Genomic DNA, 26,279 nt, shown 5'->3' with positions numbered 1-26,279 from the left:
CATCTCCAACCCATGCCAAATTTTACACCAAATGCTATATTTGGTGTAAAATTTGGTGCAAAGTTGCTTCAACCCATGCCAAACTTTGCAGCAAAGCACCAAATTTGATGTGTGAATAGTTTAGCTCTTCATCACATCAATTGTCTCTTAATTATATAAATTGATATGTTTTAATTAAAACATTTTATTAGTTTTACATAATATTTTTATAATATTAATTTTAGATTAAAATTTTATTTTATTTTATATATTATTTTCCTTACTTGATTTTTTTTTGAAATTAAACTTATCTTAATTCTACTATAAATTTAAATTGGATATAAGTACAATTAACTTTGACAAAAATTAAATATGCAAAAATATAAATCTCGACATAAAAAAAATTAAGAACAAAGAAGCTCATCTTGAACTATGTAATGCATTAATAGAGCATTTACGGAAGCACCGTAGTGATCTTGAAAGTTGAAAATTCTATGAAGAACTTAAAATAAAATTTTCAATTGTGTAATGTTTAATTAATTAAATTTCATTAATGATTTCACTTTTATTTGTGTTATCCATTATTATGTATAATATGTAATATTTGCTAGCAATTTATATTATATAAAAAATTAAGATATAAAATAATTTTATATTAATGACTATAATTTGAAACAATATGAAAATTATATATAGTTTTTTAGCAAGAATTTTGTTTTATGAAATAAAAAAATATAAATGAAACAAGAAATAATAATGAGAAAAAAAAATTCTTTTTTGCTGTAAAATTTGATGCAGTGGATTGGAGTTGATTTACACCAATATAAAATTTGGTGTTAGGGTTGGAGATGCCCTGAATATGAGTTATATTTGACTATTTTGTTACCAAGAGGAATAGTTTTGTTATTTCTAAAATTGTGACCTTACTAAAAAAATCTTTAATAATTTATTAAATCTTATCCAATTTATTTAGCTAAAACGATATTTAAATGGACAAGAGAAAGTATCAAATATTTTGAACTGTTTTAGAATAGGAAGAATTTTACGTAAATCAAAATATCTCACCCTTAATTAAACAAAACAAAAAAGTGAAAATAAATCTAGCTTTACATTAACATTTTTATCTAGTAAACCTAAAGAACAAAAATAAAAAAGGTTAAAATTATCTTTGATGTATCTGTCCCAAACAATTAAGAATCTGTATAAAAATTTATACCCAAAACAGACACTAAATTATAATTTTTTAAATTTGAAATGAATTTTATTTAGTGTCTGATTCATCTGAAATCCCACTCCATTTTCTCATTCTTTCTGATGCTTGTGCCACCTGAAATAAGAAGCAAGATGGTTTTGTTATTTACAATTAATTATATGTTTGGTAAAAAGTCAATAACTCCTTGCTTCAAATTTGCAAAAATAAAATATGGAGAATTTTCGCATATAGCCATTCAAAAATATCGTAATTATGCTCTATAGTTATAATTTACTAATTACAATTCGTAGTTATAATTATAGCACCATTTGTATAATTCGCGCAACATTTGTATACGTTTGTATAATTCACTATACAATTCGCAGTTTTTGTATAACGTTTGTATATTTCACTATACAATTCATGCACAACGTTTGTATAATTCGCTATACAATTTGTAGTGTTTGTATATTTCGCTATACAATTCGATTCGCGCACAACGTTTGTATAAATTGCGCGAATTATACAAAACTCAAATGTATAATCACGCGAATTATACAAAATTCAAACTGTAATTATAGCTAGATGTTTGCCGCGAGCCATAATTAATTCAAACTATAGCTATGTTAGCTAATTAACTAATATATATTGCTTATCCGCACAATTTTTCCATAAAATAAAAAGTACTATATTACTGAAGCAAATAATTACCTCTTCGTTCCAATTGGTTTTGTATACAATAATACAAAGAATTATAGTTTGCAGAAAAGTTCCAAAAATCATGCCCATCCATATTCCCTACATTAAAGAGAGGGAAAAAAAATAAAGTGACAATGTAGGCAACTTATTTTGATACAAACATCAATAGTTGATTTGAAATAATTTTACCGTTATTTCAAAGTTCCCTGTTAAAACTTAAAACTTAAAACTAAGTTAGCATTTGAGTTTTGATGATAGATTTATTTGAAACTTGAATAAGTGAGTTTTTGAAGAGGATAATTACAGTAGATGGTCATTCGGTCATTTTAATTATCAAAAAAATGGCTATTCGATGTATATTAATGTATATTCGGTGTATATTCATGTATACTCAATATATATTTTATGTATAAAACATATCATAATGTATACAACCCCGTAGATATATATGTCTTACATGGCAATTCACGTGAGATACACTCAAACTGATTTGTATTATGTCATGTAGGACACATGTATCTATTTGCTCAACTTTAAGTGCCTACTTATGCACACTCAAAATTGGAGGAGTTGAGGCTAAATTAAAGAGCACGTTAGTATGCCTTTTTTTTAAAAAAAAAATCTACTCCTAAAATCTATGGCCAAACCGGAGCTAAATTAATAGTAGTAAGAAGATCTATGTTGTTACCTGAACTCCCAAACTTGTTGTATAGCCTAGAAGGAATCCAAGTGGGAGGCCAATGACATAGTAGCAAGCCAAATTAATGTATGCCACTAGTGCTTGCCATCCTCCTCCAACAGCAACACCTTTAATATTAGAAACAATCTAATTATTCTTTGACTTTGGCACACCAACTGATGTGTGTGTGGAGAAGTGTTTAAGTAAGAAACACACATTTTGGTACCTGATATAACTGGCTGAACACTATTAAGCAGCATTGTCACAGCAAGAAGATATGCCAACTTAGAAACAGCTTTTTGCATTTTCTCACTGCTTGTGAAAAACAATGCAAAATGATCCTTTGTTAAAATGATCAGTACCATGCAAAATATCCCAATTATGAGAGATTCAGCTACTGTGACGAAGACGGAATACTTTGCAGCTCTAGGGTGGCCTGATCCAAGCTCGTTGGAAACACGAACACTGAAAAATCAAAAAATGAAAAAGTAGTTACACTAATCGTAAGAGTTTAACTTCTGTGCACCGACAATGTACAACTTTTTTACATTATCAGGTTAACTAGTAGGTGTCTTCTATACTATTTGCATACCTTATTGCTGCATTAATTCCAATGAACAACATGCCTTCCCATCCATTAAGGTTCATACTGAAACAATGAAGAAGAAGAAAAGAATCTAAGCTTGAAAAAACAGAATGATTGTGAAGACATTATAAAGAAGGGCAAGTGCATATTTGCAACATTGTACCAAATAGAAAGAGATCCAACAGCGATGACAGGATCCTCGAGATGACCAGTTAGAACAATTATGGTCATAAAATACCAAATTTCCAAGCAAATCATCACTGCTGATGCAACAGAAAGCTTTACAAAGGGCCAAAGTTCCTTTAAAGCCAACCAAGACAACCCCTTCCAACTATCTTTGCACCAGCCAACAATATAAACCACTTGAGCCAGAGAAATGGCCCAAGCAGAAACATCATAGGCTGCAGCAGCACCAGTAACGCCCCATCGGAAAACTTTGATAAAAAGAAAGAGCACCCCTATATGCGTGGCTAAAGCCATGAACCCGACCCATGCCAGGATCGTGACATTGCTTTGTGCTTGCAAGAACTTTTGGGTCGGGAAGTTGATGGCAAGGGAGAACATTTGAGGTATGATTTGAATCGAAAATTTTCCTGCGAACTCTGCTATGTCATCTCTTTGGCCTAACAACTTTAGTATCGGTGTGGAGAAGATGTAGAGTGGCATTATGCAGAAGCAAGAAGCAACAAGTATTAGCCATGACCTCTGCAAGTAAACTCCTAACAATTCTATTTGACCTGCACCAAATGCTTGTCCACAAAGTGTCTCAAGTGCACTACCCATGCCTAACTGACAATTCATCAACAAAAACATAAAAATTAGAAAGCCAACATAACCAATAACCTAAAAGCATGCTTATTACACATTATACACAATACATGAATTTCTATAATTTCTAACCTTTTTGAGATTTTATATCATTTGATAATCACAATCCTAGTTCTGTTGCATGCTAAATTAATTGTGATCTATAGTCATAAGCCTCATCAAAGAGCTTGACAAAGACCAACATAGCTTGGTCAAACCCATCGGTGGCCCCCTAAAGTTGGTACCAACTTTCACTTAGACACTTAAACTAAGCTTTGTTCATTTTAGACACCTCAAGTAAGGCTCCGATGTGTCATTTTGACACTTTTCTGACAATCACCAAAATATATTAAGTGTGTGTAATACACTCGCCTGACGTGTCAAAAATGACCAATAATTTGATGACACGTGACATTTTTTTATCCAAATAATATTTTTTTTAAAAAAATAAAAATTAACAACTACAGAGAAAAAAAAAATATAAATCAAATCTAGCAATTGTTAGCCTCTAATGGCTTCAATTCTTCGGAAATCTCTGCAAAATCAATTTCTATCAGCCACAAGAATCACCACAATCCTCAGCTCTAAACCTACACCTACATTACCTATGTTCCATCATCCTTCTTATAGTAGGATTAGTCAAATCCCATGTTTTCTTCAAGGAGGAACATCGGATTCGAAACTGAATGTTGGGTTTTACCCAAGCTTTTCTTTTGGGCATTTCCTAAATCCAGTTTCTCAAAATGGATTGATTTCATCTAAGGAATATAACGTTGTTGATGACGAGTCACATAAGATTTGGGCTTATAGTGTGAAAAAGAAGAGGAAGAAGATGATGAACAAACACAAGTTGAAGAAGTTAAGGAAGAGCCTAAGGAGGAAGACATAGTGTATCTGACACTGTGTCATCGGTGAGGAATTTGTTATTGAGGCTGCATTTTGTCGTGTTTAGCTTTTGTGAATCTCTATCTGGCACAACGTCCATTTTTTCAGTTTGAAATGCTGGAAAGCTGTAATTTTCATTTGGTCTATAGACAATTTTGGGAGAAGACATTGCAGAACCAAGTTTTAGGAAAAAAAATATAAATCAAATTGGATCAAAAAATCCGACGAACCTCCATTTTTTCCTGTAAGATTAATACAAATCTAAAATTATTTTCTTTGAAGTTGTTAAAGAATTCAAACCTTAAAGAACCACAACAAAATTTGAAGTCCAATTAAAAAACAAATGAGTTATTCTCCAATTTCTCAGGTTAATTTGTAAAAACAACTTCAACAATACAAGTAGTAATCTTTGAACCCAACTCATCAAGTTCTTGGCTTTTTGATGAATCAAGAGGCTTAGTGAATATGTGAACAAATCTATCAACGATTCTTGAATCTTCTAGAGAGATTGGGGGAGGGGAATTTATGGGTTTTGGGCAAATGGGTGTTGAAGAAAATGAAGAAAGATTGTGTTTGTAAAATGGATTTGTAAAAGAAGAACATGCAATGAAGAAGAAGAAGAAGAAGAAATGAAGAAGAAATGATGGCAGAAATGAAGAAGCAGAACAAAAAAAATAAAAAAAGAAAAGAAAAAAACGTTTTTCACGCGCTTAAAATGGGTGCAGCACACGCAATGTGCCAAGTCAGCACAAAGTGTCAAAATGACACATCGGAACCTTACTTGAGGTGTCTAAAATGAACAAAGCCTAGTTTAGGTGTCTAAGTGAAAGTTGGTGCCAACTTTAGGGGGCCACCGATGGGTTTGGCCACATATCTTTGATGTATTACATTTTACAAATGACGACAATAATAACAACTACTACGCCCCTTTTCCAAGCAAGTTAATGTCGGCTATATGAATACTAAATGGCCATATAACATATTAATATCATCCTGGAGGACACAAACTGACCAAAATTGAAAAAAAGAACAGAACTTTGAGAATAAGGAAGAACAAAAAGAACCTAACCAAGAATCCAAATGAGAAATTTGCTATAACCGATAAAGAAATGGCAACGGCAGAGAGCTCTACATCACCAATATGTCCAACAAATATACTTGTGAAAGAATTAATCCCATAATTACACAGAATATTAAAGGCTATGGGACCTGCAATAGTCCATAACTTCCCAGATTCCATGCTAACCAAGTTCTTCAAATCTTGAAAGCCTTGCACCGGCGGATAATCCGCCAGCATGGTAGATGGAGCCGAGTGTAGCTCAGTCGGCTCCATGGATGAGGAGCCTCCATATATGGGCACCTCCCCACCGGAGACGCCAGGTGTCTCCATTTCCAAGGTGACAAACTTCTTTGTTGGTGAGAATGCAGAGTTTTCTCCCTCTCCTCTCATTTGACCATTTTCTTTACCCCCTTCAATCTTTACACTCTTTTGTAAACACTTTCTTTTCCTTTTATTTTGGGAAAATTTTGTTACTAAAGTTGACAAGTTAGGAAAACATTTCTCCTTTTTTCTCTTGCTTGTTTGTGTGAGAGTATATGGTCTTTCTTGATTCAATTTCTGTTATATTCTTTAGCTAAAAAAGAGGAAAGTATTGACAAGTGGTTAGTTGTTATTGTTGTAGTCAGTCAGTTATGTTAAATCAAACTTGGGAAAGTAAAGTGTGGTTAAAATTGGGCAGGTACAAACGTTACACTCATTTATAAAAATAAAATAATTAACTCTCCCATTAGAGGGTATATTCTTAGGAGGCGTTTGGTTTACCATTAACAAAATATAAAATTTTGCATAAGTTAAAGTAATGTTTGGTTGGTCGTAAGAGAAAAAAGGGTATATACAAGGTTTTTTTAATGGATAATAATTCCGGAAAAAAACATGATATTTGATTTAATTTTTTATTTTCAATCCCGAGATTGTTTATATCACAATTTTACTATTATTTTCGTACCATATTCAATGTGGAATAAAAGTTTATCCCAATTTATTTAGTAATAATCCAAACACATGTTTTAATGTTTTATATTATACCCCCTATATCTCATTTTAGTTCAGTGTACCAAACATCTACCTATAAAAATATATCCACTAAATAATTCCATCATTATTTAATCTTTGGTATTTTCAACTATTGTCTCATTCTAAGGTTGTATTGCTTCCTTTGGTGTTCACTCTCTCTTGTTACCCTCTGATCTAAACATACATGGAGCAAAGTGAAATGTCTGTTTTGGTTTTGCTTTTGTGTTCTTTGGACTCACAAAAAAAGGTGACAATTTAAGCTTGAGTAAACAAGATTTTTTATATTCATGAATACATTCTACAAAATCCCATGATGAGCATTTTTTGCTACTAATTCTCAGTATGGGATTTTTGAAAACAACAAAAAGAAACTCTACATTCAGTGTAGCTGGGTAAAATTAACTTGCATACTAGTTGAGAAGCAGACCTAAACTGAAGCTTGAGAGTTCTTTGAATTTATTGAATGTTGAGGATTATAACCCGAGCTGAAACCTCCATCTCGTGGTGTCTCGTTACTCGAATCAACTCCTAGCCCATGAAATGATTCGCCCGATACTAATGCTTGGAGCAGCTTCGGAGGTTGAGGCGTTGTCACCTCGACTACTCCTTCCAACATTTTCACCACCATTCCCATGGAAGGCCTAGTTGATTCATCGTCCTGAATGCACCAAATCGCTATCAATCCCATGCGTTCTGCCTCCGTGACATTGTACGTTCCACGTAGTCTTTCATCCATGACTGCAGCAATGTTTCCTTCGACTATTTGGCGTGCTGCCCATGGTGGGAAAAACCACTTCTCCTCTGTTCCACCTTCTTCACCTCTAGCTGAAGGAGGTGCCTCTACATTGCGTCGACCACCTATCAATTCCAATAATGTCATGCCATAGCTATATACATCAGCTTTAGTTGTGATCGCCAATCCAGAGATCCACTCGGGTGCAACATAGCCCCATGTACCCCTCATGGTTGCCAACACTCTACTAAAGTCCCTACCAAGGAGCTTTGCAAGTCCAAAATCAGAAACCTTTGCTGAAAAATCTTCATCTAGCAGAATATTCTCTGGTTTAATGTCACAGTGTATTATACTATTGCGACACTCTTCGTGTAAATAAGCAATACCTCTTGCTGTCCCAACAGCAATTCGGAATCTAACATCCCAACTTAAATTCTGACCATCACACCTTAAATATGCGCTAAGAGGACCCTTTGACATGTACTCGTAAACCAGAAGCCTATGAGAATTTTCAGTGCAAAATCCCCTCAACCTCACTAAATTAACATGCTGAATGTTTCCTATTGTGCATACCTCAGCTCGAAATTCCTTTTCACCACCACCAGGTCTTTCAAGTCTCTTCACAGCTACGAGTGAGGAATCTGATAGTTCCCCTAGGAACACAGTTCCAAAACCACCATGACCAAGCTTCTCCGAGAATCCCTTCGTTGCAGCATTAAGCTCTTTGTATGAAAACACCTTCAAATTCATTATAGGAAATGCATCTTCCTCATCTTTTTTCTTCTTCCTTACTCTTCTCTTCCTATATACCAAGAAAGTCCCAATTCCAACAGACAGAATTACCAGAACTCCACAGATCATTTCGATCACAAGTAATCTGCCTTGAATCTGCTTCTTTTGAGTATTCCCTCCTCCTTGAACTCTTACATATAGCTTATCCTCAATAGTGCCATCAGAAGTAAGATTCCTAAGATTGAGCAATGACCCATATAAACTCTTGCACAAATTAGTCCTCTCATTGTGATACAAACCAATACAAGAACAATTACCTAAACATTCCTTCTCACATTCATTTCTAGTTTTAATAATTGAAACTACCCTTTCTCCATCATATCCAACCATTCCAACCTCCTCAAACCCATCATTCTCACCACAAACTTCTTTACTCTCGCGGCGACAGCCACCCGAAAAATCCCCTGCATCCCATGAATCACCATCCAAAGGGCTGAAACCTGGCAAACACTTACATGGATTCAATGACTTACTATTACAGAACCCCAAATTCCCACACAAACCATAAGTACTACACATATTCTCTGGCTGTGACCAGAACATGTTCCAACTTTGTGCTTGTTGGATCCAAGTGAACTGTTTAATCTGCCCAGTGAAATCCACCATGAACCTAGTTAAAGGAGGTGGCATTCCATTCTCTAATGTCACCTCTGAGTATCCAAATGTTGCCATGGGAGTAAAGGGTGCTATAAAATTGAACTTGTAAATGTAAGGAACAGTCATTTCTGGTACATCAACAAATGCATTTTCACTCCATTTACCAGTTGACCAATATGTATAAGTACCATTGTAAAAAAGAACTATCTCACCATAACTATGTGGTTGAAGCCTTAGAGAGTACCTTCCAGGTGATGGATCATTAGTACTTCTCCAAGATGTCAGCCATTTTGTAGCAGTCAAGTTCATCCCAGGAAGCCATGTATCTGTAGGAAAATCAAAGCTTTCCCATACCACAAGACCTTCATCAGAAACAAGAACCAAATTTCCTTGGTCCAAAAGCTTCACATCACTAGCTTTCTCCAAGTTGGTTGTCTCCCATACAATGGTTCTTGAATCTTCCTTCAGAACTAATTTCCCATCCTCAGTAATCTCCAGAGTAGCTAAAAATGGATTCTTGATAGGTCTTTCACGATTAGCAACCCAAGCATAAGTTGGGGTAGGAATTGAAGCAAACCAAATCCCTAAATACCATTTTGTTTCATCATTGGTTTTGAAAAACCCCATTTCAAATGTGTTGTTCTCACTCAGAACAGTGAAGTTCTTACTTAGTAAAACTCGAGATTTGTTCAAAGATTCCAACTTTATGTTCCTTTTCAAAGATCCCAACTTTCTTTCAGCTGAAAAAGACTCTTCTTTGGGTTCAGCTACATGGGTCATGTTCACATTATGCATTCTTGATTTTGCTGTTTCTGAACTGAACCCAAATGCCATAGAAATTGAGATAAGAAGTAAAGTGAGAATTACTTTCTGTGGAATCATGGTGATGAATTTTGCTAACTTTTGCTTAGTTGTAGTAGAAAAGATTTTGGTTCTTAGGAAACATTGATGAAAAGCTCAGAGAATATTTGAACTGCTTTTGAGAAATTCAGTGTCTGGAAAATTATGGTGAAGTTTGTCCCAACATCTGCTTAAAGGGTACATGTACGAATTTACTGTTGTAACCTTGTAGTTTTGTTCCCCTCAAAAGGGATCTTGTTTATCGTACAGTGGCGTTTGACTAGATTATGAGTTCGTTTGAATTGACTTATAAAGTATTTTTAATTTTTTTTTGTGTGTTTTATTGATTAATTTAAAGTTATTTTGTGTTTAAAATAAGTTAAAAAAATAATTAAATTTATTTGACTTAATTTATCTAAAGCAGTTTATAAGCTATTTTTTTCTAACTTATAAGCAATGTTTAGTTTATTAGTCACTTAAAATAAGTTAAGTCAAACAGGTTATTAGAATTAAATAAAGAAAAAAAAGACTTTAAATTTATATAGTTATAAATTATTTTATTAAAACAAAATGAAAAATTTTAAAAAATTAAGGTATTATTCTATTAAATATAAAAAGATATTCACTTCTTTCAACCTACATGATATTGTTTAATATATGGGTAAAAATTATTTACACCCTCGAACTCTGGTTTAAAAATCAAATTTTTCCCCTCAACTTTGAGAAATAATCATTCTTTCTCCTTTATGCTATGCAGAGTCTAATTTACCCTTGTTGTTTTTAATCATCCATCTATATAACATCTTTTTATATTATATATATAATTTTTTATTTTTTAACCTTTGTATTTATAGATTTTATTTAAGTTCATTAGCTTTATAAGTTAGAAGTTTGTTGCAAAATCTATGTTATTTTTTTATGATTGTTATTTTAATATTATATACATTAAGTACGTGTGTATGAATGTATTATGTCCATGCATATTTAAGTTTCACTCATTTCTTAGGCATGATATATTAACGTACTCTTTAGCTTGACATCAGTTGACTTCTATGCCCTCCAACTTATGGGTGCGCAAAAGTAGGCATTTCAACTTGTATAAAGTTGAACAAATAAACACACGTTTCCTACATGTAGCATAATATATTTTCTACATGCACGACATAATACAATTAGTTCGAGTGTATTTTACGCGAATTGTCATGCAGAACACATGTATCTACTTATTCAACTTTATAAAAATTTAAATATCTACTCGTGCACCCAAAGTTGGAAGGCGTAGATGACAACTGAAGTCAAGTTAAAAGGGTACGTTTATGTAATTATGCCTATCTCTTATTCTCTATTATCTATGTAGATAAACAAATTTTGATTGTCATTAATGAAATATGTTTTAAATTATAATTTAAAATTTATTTACAATATAAATACATAATCTTTGAAGAAAATATTATGAAATATCTGTGTTTTTATTAATTATATTTTATTACTAAATATGTCTATAAGATTATCACATTATAGACTTTGTTAAAATTAATAACATTATTTTTTATTTAGTTCATTGTTTTATTATAAAACGATATTAAATTATATACTCAATCAATATTTTTTTAATAAAAGATTAAAAAATAATAATACTATAATTTTAAAAGAAGTATAAAAAAAATAAAAATTAGTAAAGGTAGAATAGACATTTTAAAAAGTCAATTAGGAAAAAAGGAAGAGAGTGATTATTTCTAAAAGCTGGGGGGAGGGGAGGGGGGGATTTGATTTTTAAACCAAAATTTGGGGGTGTAAGTAATTTTCACCTTTTAAAATATTAAGAGTCAAATTTCTTTATTTTAATTGTGTGTGTTGGATATAATTACATAATAAATCAAAAGAATTAATAATTTAAAATATTTAAAAGACATAAATAAATTATAATATTTTTTTATTATTATTTAACTCTCAAAATTTAAATTATATCATATAAATCGAATTATTTTTTTTAGGACGGGTTTAAAAGGAAAAATGTTACGTAAATTGGACTGACAGAATAAAATTGTGGGATAATTGAGTTGTTTGAGAGTAATATTGTCGTTTAAGAAGATTTTGAGTTGAAAAGTTTGCTGTGGAAAAGAGATATGGTGGCAGACGTAAGATCAACAAGTCCACTCATGAGTTCGTCTATTGAATAAATTAAATAAAAGATTTTTTTTTATCTTATTATTATTCAGTTATATTTTCAATAATCTAGATTATATTAAAAGTACGAAAATTCTTACGTATCTCTTTTAGATAAAATCTTCTTTTCACTCTCTTTAAAATTATTATTAATAACTATATAAGAATATATGAAATTAAATTAATTAAAGCTCTCGTTATTAAATCTTGACCTATTTGTAATAGTTAAGAACTCTTAATATTTTTAATACTTAAAAGTGACTAAAATTTTAATTTTTAAAATCTTTTCTTATTAAAACTATATTATTCTATTATGGTTAAAGTTCAAGAATTACTCAAATATGAAAAACGAATAATAAAAAAAATCAATTTGTAGCGGAGTTTCATTTTCCTAATAAACGAGTCCTAATTCTAATAAATTTTTTGAAAGTGGGCGGAAAAAAAAAACTAAAGAGGCGTGGAAAGTATTTAATTTGTAGAATTAATTAGGCTTATACAGTGAAAAATAAGGACTTTTAAACTAATAAGATATACCGAAATAAGTCTAAATTATAGGAAAATTAAAATGTCTATTTTTAATATTAGGAGTTTAGTTAATTTTCTTCTGAGTGTAGAATTTATTATATATTTAGTATGTCGTGTATTAATTACTTATTTCTCAATAATTTTCTTCAACGAACTCCAACTATCCTTGACTGTCTTAATTCATCATCTTCTCAGCGCAGGCACGTCCTTTCTCTCTATTTTGATTGTAAAAATATAATTTCGCGCAATGATTTTTTGTTTTGAATGTTATAAATTATTAAAGTTATTTATTCTGATTCTTGTCATGTAACAAGTTTGATTTTTTAAAATATTCATTGTAAAAATTATACTTTCATGCAACGATTAATTTTGAATGATACAAATTATTTTAGCTATTTAAACATATTATTACAAAAAAAAAAATGTTATCTACTATTAGTATGTAATTTGGATATCAGCTAACTTGTAATGGGTTTGACATCATATATATTTTAATCAATTTATCCAATTATATAATGAAGTCAAGAGGGTAAGGTAAAATAAGAGGACCCCATGAAACAGACTTTTTTTATGTCAACGAATAAATTTTTAGCCTAAAAAAAAGATGATTAATGATTCTTAATTGAAACAAAGATTTCGTGTGTCAAATACCAAATTGTCACGTTAGATAAAAATTGATTAATAATTCTTATTTAAACATTTTAAGCTCATCAAGTTGTGTTTACTATAGATAATCTTATCAATGGATATTACTGAAGTCGGACATATTACTATACATATTGAATTATTATATTAAAATTATAGTATATTATGGTATTTGCGATATATTTCAACTTTTTTTGGGTATTCAAGTACGACATGTAGTATTTATAAAAAAGAATATTAAAATATTATACTGAAATAAATAGTTACATATACAATTCAACAAATGTAGAAAATAATTTAGTACAAATTGAATTAATTATTTAGACGGCGTTGGAACTTTGATTACTTTATCTTTATTGAAATATTTTTTTATATAATTGCTTAACAAAAGTAATTGTTTATACTTCTTTTTTAATATTTCTACATGTATAAGGTGTTGGTATAATATAATGAGATATTTCTTAAAAATCAAAAGTCATTATTTGTTATATATATATAATTCTTGCAACTATAAGTGGTAAGTGATAACTCAATTTCCAATATATTACTTCCTCCGTTAACTTTAATTTCTTCACGTATTAAAAATAAATATCTATTTTTATTTGTTCAGTTTAAAAAATTAAAAAATAATTTATTTTTATTCTTAATTATAGTCATTTTTCAACGCAGTTATCAAAATATTGAATTTATTATATTCAAAGAGCAATATAATAAAATTGTCATTGCTTCTCAAAAAATGTGCTAAGTCAATACTAAATAAATAAAAATGTACGAAAAGAGTATACTATAGTACTCTCTATATTCCATATTAGTTGAATTTCTAAGATAATGCACACATATTAAAAAAAATATTCAAAGATAAAATTTGATTAAAATTTTGTTTAATCAGCATCATAAAAATGATTAAATGTAAAATCATAAATACAAGTAGTCTTTTATTAGAGTATAACTTTATAAGTAGTGTAGTTTATTCATAGGAAATTACAAAACTTCATTAATGGAAAGGGTAAATATGAAAAAAGTTTTAAAATTTTTTCTTGAACTTTAAACAATTCAACTATTTTGAATAATGATTTTTTTTAAAAAAAGTTGAGTTAATATGTAATAGGGAGAATATGTCTTTTGATTTAAGCTCTAAATAAAAACATTGATATATATTTATATAGTATAAAATAGTAGTTGGTCATGTATTTTCATAATGTTTGAAAAGTAGTACTCTAAAAAGCAATAATTAGATTAGGTAATCGAAGTTGGTGAAAACCTTTGACCAATGTGCATCTTGTGGATGCAATAATGAAGTTGTGTACATTTAATTAAGTATTTTCCCTAGGCGTGTTAGCGTCTCATATTGTTTATATTGTTAGTAGTTTTTTCATAGGGGTTAACAAACATAGACTTTATCATAAATTTTATGTATTGATAATAAATCAATTTCTTACACAATCATGTCAAACTAACTTATATATAATAACATGAGAGTTTTCAACAAAAAATTTGATGTGGTAATATAGAAAATTAGCTTGATTGATATATCTTTCTCCCTTATTTCTTGTTAAATCATTAGCTCCGAAATATCTATATCAAAATTTTCGTGTGTAATTTACATGATTTTTTTTTTCAAATTCAAATTAGTAAGGGAGGTTTCATAAATTCGTAGTCAGAAAAATAAATTGCTTTTCTTTTTTAAAAGTATTTTTTATATTTAATTTTGTATTGGACAAGAAATGAATTCCCCTATATGTATGTGCAATTTAGTTTTTGAAAAAAAAAACGATTCAATGAAGAAAAAAAATCAAAAACAATAATCACAGTTAATAATTTATTTCGAACTTTTCATTCTTTAAAAAAAAAAAGAGAGAAGAAAAGAACCAAATTGGTATTGAGGTGAATGAAGTCAATGTCAAAGGTCAAAGCATTGTTTGGATTAGAGCTTTGAGACACCAATTATCACACTAAAAAAATAGGATTTTCTTTTCAGGTAAACTCATAAGTCATATCAGCCTAAGATCATGATCATCTTATGCATACCTCGACTAAGTAAATGCATCCTCATCACATGTTAGTAGTAAATGTGAGGATTCATTTAGTCAATCCGACTTACTTTGGATTGAGGCTTTTGGGCGTAGTTGTTGTTATTATACAACCAAGACTCATAGGTAGTACAACATTAATGGATAATTGTCAATCTTTAATTACAAGACTGACTGACAAGAGGGGTTACTAAGATGATAAACATCTTTTCCGCCTCCAACTTCAGGCTGTGGGTTCGAGTCAATAAGAGAAAATGTGGGACAATATACTTGGTACTACTTTTTAGTTCTAAGTAGGGTAAACGTAATTTAACAGAAGAGACAAGACAAGGATCATCAAATGAGCCCATAAAACTTGCGGACTATGCCATTGACATAATCTTTGACAGAAGAAGAATCTGTACAGCAATCGAACATAAAATTACAACAACAAAAAGAGTTCATTGTACAACACTTGGAACTCAGAAGAAGCATGACCAAAAACACGCGTTTTCAGAATTTAATCTTCCGGACATCCAATGAAAAACTACAGCTTCTTTTTGTTCTTCGGCTGCAAATTACCCTTCAGCATATATGCAGCTCGCATCTTCATCGAGGGTGGGATTTACTAACATAAGCTTCATATACATAGAAGAATTTACACTTTTATGAGCGAAGAAGTGAATACAGGCCAAGCCACCAAGTGAAAATAACAGCTTCATGTGGTTGTACTGCTTGTATAGGCAGGTGCGGACAACAACCAGCTAAGGAATTTTTGATTAGAAAAGTTTCATAAAGCTTCATATATCATTTCCTGCACCAAGAAAATCAACAGTCTTGCTCACTTTATGGATCTCAGCAACCAAGATAATATATTCTTCAAAAAAAATAATAATTTAGATTTGATAATCAAGACATTAAAGGTATCAAAGGAGCTTGAACGTGGTTTGTTTTCAAATGGCAACGATAATGAAGAGCAGTAAAATGAATCAACAGAAACCTTCATCCTTTTAAGACGTTCTCCTCATATATTTCCTGGAAAAATGATGACACAAACAGAGGAAGATAGAAAAAGGAATTGTGGGCGGGGGGAGGGGGGGGGGGGTGAAAAGGAAAACAAAGTAAACCTGATTGCATATTGGGCATGTTCGACTTCTTTCCATCCACTCAAGGATGCATGAAAGATGAAAATGGTGGTTACATTTTGAGACTATTCTTGGATTGTCGGAATCATATTCTGAAAAAACAAGTGCAAAATATAGACACTCAGACTTCAGCCAATCACAAGCAGGTTGATTATATAGCAAATAAAGAAGAAAAAGGTGGAGGGGAGGAGGGCAAATACCTTCAAGGCAAGTAGGACAAACATCCTCTTCTTCTGCTGATTTAATAATAGGTGGATTAGCTTTTACAAGGTCAATCCCTGTTTTCTTTAGGGAGGCAAGAAGAGACTTCGTTTCAGCTTTGCGATCAGATAATTTAATATCTTTACAAGTAGTTATCTCATAGCTATGTTGAATTACTGTTTCATCTGTGAACTGGGAACCTCTTGACTGTGGATGCCCCAAAACTACTTCAAATGGAATTGGTGCAGGAGGAGATCGGTAAGTGTCCGGTGTTGATCTATCTAGGTTAAAATCATCCTGGAGGTCAGAGGTAAATGCAATAGCAGCACTATCATCAGATGTCAGGGACTCGTACTCTTCAGAAGCTGGTGGAAACTGCAGAAAGGAGATTGAAATCTATGGTAAGAGTTTGAGAATAAAAGAATGCCATAACAAAAAGACTACATTAGAAGATTAGAAAAGACATCAATGAACAAAGTGCCAGTCCATCTGCATAGGACATGAGTAGTAAAACTGATTGACATGACTTCAGAAGAGTATAGTGTATACAAAATCTGTTGCGTTCTTTTTTTGATAATGAAATCTGTTGCGTTCTTTTTCCTACAAGTTTGAGCTTTATCCTGGAAAACATCCACTGTGTTCAGGTTTATAAGGAACCACGAACTGATACAAATATTTAAGTTTCTCCCTAGATAAAATTGGTAAATCTCTTTTAAGTGATGCTTAATAGCAGAATGCATGAGCTGTAGCAATGCAATATTAATGATAAACCAATCAAATGGTAAAAAGGAGTGTTTCGTACACTTAAAAATGTGAAATCTCGTGTCAAGTCAATTGGACAAAGTACCATAAAGGCAATAAAAAACTGCCTGAGCAGGGATCACACTTACAATTCAATGAGCTACCATTTTAAGAAATATGATACTAATTAACAAACATAGACAAGTGCAAATAGCACAAGGATACAGCAAGTAAATGAATTAACAGGACAAAATTTAAAAGCGCTTAAGCTAGTTGCATGTTTCAATATGTAGAATGATTGGAGCAGATTACTAACATAGTAAAATACTGGTGTCCCATGAAGCTGGGGAGGCTTCCTTGAAGAGCAACAACAACCACCCATCCCTTGCAGCTAGTTTAGTTATCCAAGTATATGTCTTATTTCCCAACACATTACCTTCTCTGTCCGTATGAAGAGGGACAATCCACTGCAGAAAAGCAAAAGAAGAGATGGGCATTTAGAATTATACAGGCACAAAAAGAAATGAATGGTTAACAGCGAGTAAGGTAACATAGAAATTCAAAAAGAAGACCAGGATCAAGAATACCACACAAAAGAGCTTCTTGAAAGAAGAACATAAAACTACTTTGATCCAACGTAGTACACATCAGCTAAGTTGCACGGACTCTTCACTTTCGATGCCGCACCCGTGTTGGATTCTCCAAAAATACACTACTTTTGGAGAATTCGACTCGCACCCCTTGACATTTTTGAAGAGTCCGAGCAACATAGCACATCAGCTATAACAGTTTAGCATCAACTTATCCCTCAAAGTGAGCTAAGTACTTAGTTTATAGTTTGAAAAAGTGCATTTTCTCTTCTGAATTTTTCTCTCCATTTCTCTCCATATAGGGAAGATACTGAAGAGTCCATATTATGTGATCAGTGGATAAAATCACTTCTTTGTATAAACGGTTGGATAGTTAATACAGATTAGCAGACTTTTTGTTCAACAATTATTTTACAATTCCATGTAGAACTCTCACAAGTCCCAACTAAATATTTTCATAATTAAAAATAGTTATGGAATAACACCATAATAGTCACAGAAACAAGGCCATGTATAGACTTGGTAGTCCACCGTTAAAATTGAGCCCGCCCATTTCAAGATGGAGACTTTGTACTGAACATGTTCCAAAGATTGCCCAGGGACTGACTTAGAGAAGCAAGTGATGTAATATGCATTCTCACGCTTATAAAATTACCCAAAGGTGTATTCTAATGGTCAATGGGGTGAGTGCATACCTTGGAGACTAGGGTTCAATCCTGGGAGAGAAAAAAACACTTGGTGATTCTTTTTCCGATTTGCTTAGGCTTGGTGGATGGAGCTACCCGGTAACTATACTAGTGGGAGTTAGCAGGTACCTATCTTGAAAAAGCAATGGAAATTGCAACAACAATAAACAAAGCAATAAGGTTTAACACTCCTTTGAGTATTCTAACCATAACAAACGATTACTGAACAAAGTACAGAAGTTCCCCTGACGTTAAGAAACAAGCTATAATCCATACCGGCCTTAAAAACTATTGAGGTAAATAAAGGACCAACAAGTACTAGCAGTCAAATCTCTTGATTCCATAGTTCTGGGGACCAAAATTCATCTATGATATCGAAGAAACTAATCTTTTCAGAAAACATTAACTCAGAAAAGTGAAATATTAGCAAAGCGGGGAAAACAGAATCTCTACACAAAAAACCTGATAAGTAGACCCAAACACAATAACATTTCAGAATTTCTAAGTGCACCAACTTTCAGTCTCAGAAGCATACACATACAAAGACAAGGGCACACCAGAAAGATCCTCTGAGGAGAAACAGCACCTGTACCTAGACAAGAGACCTAATAGTAGAAACACAGAAAAGACTGAACTATTAGACAAAAAAACTGACTAATAGACCAGACTTAAATAATTATGTCACAGTCTTAAACTAGTTGGGTTCAACAAATTTTAGATAAATTGGCTAGCAACACTTCCAGCTTCAAAAGAACACATTAAAAAGCAGTGGCACACCAGAAAGAACCGTTTTGCTAAAAGGCGATAGAAATTAATAGGACAAACTCAGAAAAAAAACAGAATCTTTACACAACCCACGACCAACAGACCAGACAGAATAGAATTCAGAAGGTTAAATTACACAAACTTTCAGTTTCAAGAAGACTTACATACAGAGGCACTGAGACACTCGAAAGAAGACAAAAGGAGGAAAAACAGAAGCTTTACCACGCAAAATATTTTGCTTGTTTATTCTTCTGAAAAAAGGAGTCTGCTTGGAATGGTAACTAAGATGGATGAAAAAGAGAATCTCTACAAAAGACACCTCATAAATAGAAAACACCCAATCAAAAGTACAACAACAACAAACCCAGTGCAATACACAAAATGGGGTCTGGGGAGAGTAGATTGTTGTTTCCGGTAGACCCTCCCCTCGAGGAAAAACAGTTCCAGTTCAGAAAAGGAAATAATACCACACCAAATTGAAGTACCAAAAAAAATAAAAATTAACTACACCCACCTTCAGTTTCTAAATGTATCCCATAAAAATCAACTAAAATCTACCTTCAGTTCCAAAAGCAGACAGTGGCACACCAGAAATAACTACAGGGGAAAACCAGAACCTTCACCTTGCTAAAGATTCTTTTTTTATTTGTGCTTTTGGGGAAGAATAAGCTTGAAATGGTAAGTAGACACTAGTAGGATGAACAAGAAAAAAAGGGCCTAAAGGCTGCTGCTTGACTTGAGCATACAAGGAAAAAAACTGAAAAAAAGGGGTTACTTCCATTGGTTTGTCACCTTTTTAATAGAGAAGGGAGTTCAATGCCAATAGCACAAAGTTTAGGGGTCGAAATAGACAAAAAAAAAAAAAAAAGATCCGCGGAGAAAATTCGGAACGTGCAAAAACCTTGATATGCTAAAAAATGGCGTCGCCCGGACTCGAACCGGAGACCTTCAGTGTGTTAGACTGACGTGATAACCAACTACACCACGACACCTCTTTGAAAATGGTTTCCACAAGTCTTTTAATTAAAAACTTATTTGGTCTTTTAATAATTGATATTCTCGATAACGTATGATACAGGAAAAAATACTATAGTAGTTTACATTACGTAGTAAAAAACATTACAAAAACCATATTCAATTATCTTCTTAGAATAACATGTGAACATATAAAATACAACTTATATGATTATTTGGAAACTTTTCTTTTCAACCGATGGTCTATCAGAAATAATCTTTTTATCCCAATAAAGATAGAAATAAGGCTTGCGTATATTCTACCTTTCTCATATTTACTGGCGGAATGACTTGGGGAGATCCTTGTACTTGGCTCCATTTGTCACTAAAACTCTTCTACTTACGACTTTGCAAAGTGAACACTTAAAGTTATTAAAACAAGTTCTTTTAAATCCTTCTAACCATTGACAAAAATTATGTGGCGCTTATTTGCTGAGTTGGATGAAATACATGATTACACGCGTTTAAAAGCAAGTGAAAGACAAAATTTTAATTAAAAAAATATTAAAATTAAAAAACAAAATATAATATTTAATAAAAGAAAAGAGAAAAGTTCTTAATCTTTTCATTCCCATTTATTGTTCCTCTTCTTCTTCGTTGCCGCCACGTCCATTGCTCCCCACCCTCCTCCCTCCCCCCACTTTTTCTTCAGTTCTTATCTTTCTCCATCCTTTCTCTATCATAAACTTCCCTGACTTTATCATCAACCTTGATTTCGTTACGCTCACTAAGAACCTGAAAATAGCGGAAATAGGTTCGTGTTCCGCTTCCAAAGTCAGTCGTCTGCCGTTCACACTTGGGCAAAGACGAACTTCCAGGCGGTTTTCTTTTGGGCAGTTGTTCACCGTTGGATCTCACCAATACAACCCCCTATAGTTTTCATTATCGAGATATCCTTTTTTTCATTGTTCCCGTGGATTTTTTGGGGAATTTGCTCAAATCACCGTCATGTCAAGATCCAAATTCGAATTGGTTCCTGTACCTGGTCAGAGAACATTGTGTTCGCGCCGGCGATCCAACAAAGAGCCGAAGTAGTGGTATCTTCGTTTTCCGCCCCCAATGAGATGGGAATTTTGCACCCCCTATTTAGACTTTTGGGCCCTTCATCTTTCTGAATCGAGACCCGGCCCAGCTCGCATCGTTCCAACAACCGGCGGGGAGCACCTCAGTATACGATTGAGATTTTATTGGTCTTTTTTGACCCGCGGGTGCGAATCGATAGCTATGAAACTAGATCTGGCTTGATGACTGCTTTACTTTTAGAGATTTACAAGAGAAAAAAAGGAAAAAGAAACAAAGAAGAGAGAAAACAAGAGTTTAATAGCAAATAGATGAAAAAGTTTAGAAGAGAGAAAAAAAATGAAAGTTTGGGAAAGATTAAGATTTATTCTAGTTAATTAAAGAAATCAAGAAAGAAAAGGAAGATAAACTTTTACTCCAATCCAGTTTCAGCCAAACAATTCGTCGGCGGTGACTAACTTTGAATAAAGTGGCTGGAGAGACATTTTTTTCGATGAATCAGTTTCAAAAGGCTAATTTTGGAGATGAATTTGAGATATTTTTTTTAGAAAATAATATTTATAATGATAAAAATGATGTGACAATTTTTATCCATGTGACATTTTTATTCTAATGTGGATAGTGATGTGTTGTCCACGTTAGCGCGATTCTGAGACACTAATGGTCAGAGGAGTTTAAAAGAACGCATTTTAATAATTTTAAGTGTTTACTTGGCAAAATCGTAAGTAAAAGGGTTCAGGTGACAACTGAAACCAAATACAAGAGTCTCTCAAGTCATTCTGCCTATTTTACTTGTAAACTTACACAAAATGATGTTTGGTAAGTACAGTGTTAACAACACAATGAGCAAATTGAAGTGTGGACAAGAATGTATATGGTAGACATATTACAACTTTAACTGAAAAGGAAAAAGGACATATTGCAACATAAAGCATTGATTTAGCTAAAGTCTCGATTGTTAAAGACACGATTCTGTGAGACTTTAGCCTCATATATATATATATTGTATCACCTGAACAAAAGATTAAAGGTTGATTCAATGATTTAATTAGGAGATTTCATGTTCAAATTCTAGAAATTATTTTATTATTTTTCAAACACCCCGCTGATGGTAGAAAATAAGAATCCGCCACTAATAGTAATGTCTCATCGCACGCAGTCATAACATGATTTCTAATTATGAATAGGATTTATAATTAAACTGTATGATCCCTTGAAATCACCCAATAGAGGCCACCTACCTCCTTTGTCTTTTGATTTCTCAACCGATTTGAGATATTCGCGCTAAGGTTCAATTACATTTAAATTTGTAATGAAAAATTTCGATTATATTTAGTGTTGGAATAATAATTCAAAGTTGGGGTAAGAATCCTAAGTTGTTTAGGATTTGTTATTTGATATTTATTTAATTCATATCTAGTTAAAATTTGTTTGTTCTAGTTTATATAGAAATAGATTTTCTAGTCCTAATTTAGTTTGATTTCTTACTATTATAAATAGGAATGTTGTTAGGTTATTAGATATACACAAAAAAATACATAAAATACAAAATACAAAAAAATATATAGATCTTAAAGTAAGATTCAAGAGTTTTTGAGTTCATAAATAAAATATTTTTCCTTCATTTAAATATCCCCACTGAAATTCTCACCCAATTTTAGATATTTACATTAAGGTTGATTATATTTACATTTGCAATGAAAAAATTCAATTTAATGTTTTACTCAATATTCTGTATTCCTATGGAGGCTCAGCTAAATTTATATTCTTGACGCATGGTAGAGGCCGCCTCCTTTGCCGGCTGCCGTAACACAGGAGATAAAGTGAAAAAAATTGTTAGGTGAAATTATTTAAAGTTGCATCCATCAATGTATATATTTGAATTAATGGCAATTGCACTGACAAGTGATTGACATTCTTGTCAACATTGTACCAAGTTGCTTAAAAAGACAACCACTTATAAATTAATGGTGATGCATTGCGGCTGACTATTTTATCTTATATTATACCCATAATAATACTAATATTTAGTGAAACAAACAATTCTTCTTTCTTCATGACCTTTAGGCAAAGTCACATTCCTGCTGCCGTCCATTTATATCTTAATACTATATGATATTAAGATATGGCAAATATGTGTTCAGTATTCGATTGGTGAATCACAGCCGCATTAAATCACCTGGGACGTTTGGTCAAAGGGATTACGGCTTATTTCAATAGTATAAAATTTGAAATTAAATGTGTTCCGTATTTGATTGTTATATAATTAAATTCAAGATAAGACATATTCTAAAATGTAAGTTTGGTTTTATATTGGTTCAAATTCTTAATTAGTGTTTGTTAAATTTTTTAAAATTAAATTTGTTACCCCATCAAATCAAATCTTTCCTAAAAAAATCCTTGGAGCACTTTTCCTAAGTGGGGCCTGCACGACAAACCCCCCAAAAAACAAAAAAAACTCAAAACATTAAACAGTACAAGAAAATTGCTCAATCTTGATCTCTGTTTCAAGAGGGGCTGTTTTCTGCAATCCATGATTATCAAATGCCGCTATATTCCAATTCCGACGATTTACTTCAATCAGCAGTTATTATTTCTATCGACAATTGTTGCCAATAGTAGTTCACTTTTAGCTTCAGTTCCTATTTTTGAGCTGAATCGTAATAATGATTCATGTAAATTCTATACTTGCATTTCCAATGCACTTAAAATGTCAGCAAAAATGGGCAATCTTGATGAAGGCAGACATATACATGGAAATATAATTAAGTTGGGTATGGCCAACGTTCTTTCCCTGGGAAATCAGCTATTGCAAGTTTATGTAAAATGCAAGGACCTTGTTGATGCGTGCAAGCTGTTCGATGAAATGTGTGTTAGAAATATTGTAACTTGGAACACGTTGATATGTGGTTTAAGGTACTCTGCTGAGTGTTTAAAGACGAATCATCATCTGGGTTTCTGTTATTTCAAGCAAATGTTGATGGAATCGGTGTCTCCTGATTGCATTACTTTCTGTGGGTTGCTCCGACTTTGTGTGGAGTTAAAGGGTGGTGGTATTTGGTTGGCCAAGGTGTTGCATTGTGTTATCGTGAAGTTGGGATATGATCAGAGTTGTTTTCTTGGTGCCACTCTTGTTGATTTGTACGGAAAGTTTGGGTTGATTGGAGAGGCTAGGTGTGTTCTTGATGGGGTTTTGGCGCCTGATTTGGTGTTATGGAATGTCATGGTTTCTTGCTATGTACTGAATGATTTGGGTGAAGAGGCTTTCTGGTTATTCAATTTGATGAGATTGGAGGGATTTGAGGGGGATGAGTTTACATTTGCTAGTCTACTTAATTCCTGCGCCACTATGGGGTTTTATGACACAGGTAGGCAGATCCAAGGACTTGTTATTAAAGTTTGCCTTAACAAGGATGTGGTGGTTGAAAGTGCACTTATTGATATGTATGCAAAGAGTGAACATATACCCAATGCTCGCAAGGCTTTTGATGAGATGGCCTTCAGAAATGTGGTCTCTTGGACCACCATTATTGTAGGTTATGGACGCCGTGGAGATGGAAAGGAAGCTATGGAACTACTAAAAAGGATGTTAAGAGAGGATTTTGTTCCTGATGAGCTCACTTTGGCTAGTGTTCTTAGTTCGTGTGGTAACTTATCAATGGCCACTGAAACTGTACAAGTTCATGCTTATGCAGTAAAATATGTATTCTCAAATTCTGTATCACTTGGAAACGCATTGATAAATGCATACTCAAAGTGTGGTAGTATAGCTCATGCTTACCAGTCCTTCAGCTCAATAAAAGTACCACATCTTTTCTCATGGACATCAATGATTGGAGCTTATGCATCCCATGGCTTTTCAAAGGAAGCTATTCAACTTTTTGAGGAAATGTTGGTAAACGGTGTGAAGCCAGATAGCATAGTATTTCTAGAGGTTCTCTCTGCGTGTAGCCATGGTGGTCTCTTTAGTAAAGGGCTGCAGTACTTCAGTTTGATGACTAATTACTACCAAATTATGCCAAGCTCAGAACACTATACCTGTCTCATAGATCTTTTTGGACGATTAGGCCTTCTAAATGAGGCTTATGAAATTCTAAACTCAATGCCAGTTGAATCCCAACCAGATGCCCTGAAGGCTTTCATTGGTGCTTGTAAAATCCATGGAAATATGAACTTGGCCAAAGGGGCTGCAGAAAAGCTTTTCTTGATAGATCCAAATGATACTGCTACTTACGTCCTGATGTCAAACTTGTGCGCCTCTGATAGTCATTGGCCTGATGCAGCCTTGATCTGGGAAATGGCAAGAGAGAGGTTGCATAACAAGTCGCCAGGCTGTAGCATAGAAATTATTACTCGTGGAATCAACACATTAGCATGAAGCAACAAAAACTTTGCTGCAGTTGCAAACACTTGGTGCTTTTAGCATGAAAATGGAGGAGAACGGGGAATGGATGTAATTATGAAACAGAGTAAGATTGAATATGTAGCAAGAGCAAGGCAAGGGTTGCCAGACTGATTAATGAAAGGTAAACCTCTGCACAACAGTGGTGTGAATCATGTTATAGCCTCCTTCTACACACAATGTCACAAGAAAATTTTGTCCATCTAACTGCTATGCATTAATATGATCTCAAGTGAAACGCTAAGCTTCAGTTGGCCTCCAGGAAGCCAAAAGAACCTTTTGATGGATGGAGGCTCTTTTCATGGAAACGTAAGTGCATGATATATAAAGTATACATTTTTGTAAGATTGTGAAGGGGGATTGTCTATAATGTTGACTTCTTATCCCTAGAAATTTATTTCTGAAAGAAACTCAGATTTTACCTGTAGCTTCACTACAATCTGTATAAAGAGAAGATTCAAACTTCCATTCAGAGAAAGTATATTCCCTCCTCTTCCTTTTGATACT

At 32.9% G+C, this 26,279-nt stretch overlaps 4 protein-coding genes and 1 non-coding gene across 8 annotated transcripts; 1 reads left to right on the top strand and 4 right to left on the bottom strand.

Moving 5' to 3' along the window:
- Positions 1–1,151: 1,151 nt before the first annotated feature.
- On the bottom strand, positions 1,152–6,402 carry LOC129886550 (protein DETOXIFICATION 34). The gene is made up of 7 exons (XM_055961272.1): positions 5,897–6,402; positions 3,299–3,924; positions 3,142–3,198; positions 2,776–3,014; positions 2,559–2,677; positions 1,883–1,969; positions 1,152–1,306 (listed from the first exon to the last, which is right to left on the bottom strand). Exons 1-7 carry the CDS (start codon positions 6,275–6,277, stop codon positions 1,241–1,243), a joined length of 1,575 nt encoding a protein of 524 aa, XP_055817247.1. The 5' UTR covers positions 6,278–6,402; the 3' UTR covers positions 1,152–1,240.
- Positions 3,849–10,031, bottom strand: LOC129886549 (G-type lectin S-receptor-like serine/threonine-protein kinase SD2-2). Of its 2 annotated transcripts, none has more exons than XM_055961271.1 (2): positions 7,329–10,031; positions 3,849–3,920 (listed from the first exon to the last, which is right to left on the bottom strand). In XM_055961271.1, exon 1 carries the CDS (start codon positions 9,903–9,905, stop codon positions 7,329–7,331), a length of 2,577 nt encoding a protein of 858 aa, XP_055817246.1. In that variant the 5' UTR covers positions 9,906–10,031; the 3' UTR covers positions 3,849–3,920. The 2 variants fall into 2 exon arrangements, with proteins under 2 accessions (XP_055817246.1, XP_055817245.1); XM_055961270.1 differs by having other exon boundaries at positions 3,854–3,924.
- A 5,539-nt stretch (positions 10,032–15,570) lies between these two features.
- Positions 15,571–20,100, bottom strand: LOC129886548 (probable E3 ubiquitin-protein ligase RHB1A). Of its 3 annotated transcripts, none has more exons than XM_055961266.1 (5): positions 19,851–20,100; positions 17,612–17,762; positions 16,554–16,929; positions 16,336–16,445; positions 15,571–16,022 (listed from the first exon to the last, which is right to left on the bottom strand). In XM_055961266.1, the coding sequence occupies exons 2-5, from the start codon at positions 17,675–17,677 to the stop codon at positions 15,999–16,001; spliced, it is 576 nt and encodes a 191-aa protein (XP_055817241.1). In that variant the 5' UTR covers positions 17,678–17,762; positions 19,851–20,100; the 3' UTR covers positions 15,571–15,998. The 3 variants fall into 3 exon arrangements, with proteins under 3 accessions (XP_055817241.1, XP_055817242.1, XP_055817244.1); XM_055961267.1 differs by having other exon boundaries at positions 19,895–20,100; XM_055961269.1 differs by lacking the exon at positions 19,851–20,100 and adding an exon at positions 18,581–19,222.
- A 154-nt stretch (positions 20,101–20,254) lies between these two features.
- Positions 20,255–20,328, bottom strand: TRNAV-AAC (transfer RNA valine (anticodon AAC)). The gene has a single exon. It is a non-coding gene; the product is annotated as a tRNA-Val (tRNA).
- Positions 20,329–23,903: 3,575 nt separating this feature from the next.
- LOC129884033 (pentatricopeptide repeat-containing protein At2g46050, mitochondrial) lies at positions 23,904–25,748 on the top strand. Its single transcript, XM_055958411.1, has one exon. The coding sequence runs from the start codon at positions 23,904–23,906 to the stop codon at positions 25,746–25,748; it is 1,845 nt and encodes a 614-aa protein (XP_055814386.1).
- The last annotated feature ends 531 nt before the right edge of the window (positions 25,749–26,279 follow it).

This window comes from Solanum dulcamara, chromosome 4 (assembly GCF_947179165.1).
Source record: "Solanum dulcamara chromosome 4, daSolDulc1.2, whole genome shotgun sequence".
In the NCBI taxonomy this organism is placed as follows: Eukaryota; Viridiplantae; Streptophyta; class Magnoliopsida; order Solanales; family Solanaceae; genus Solanum; species Solanum dulcamara.
The sequence above is the reverse complement of the archived record's forward strand: the minus strand, read 5'-3'. Positions and strand labels throughout refer to the sequence as shown.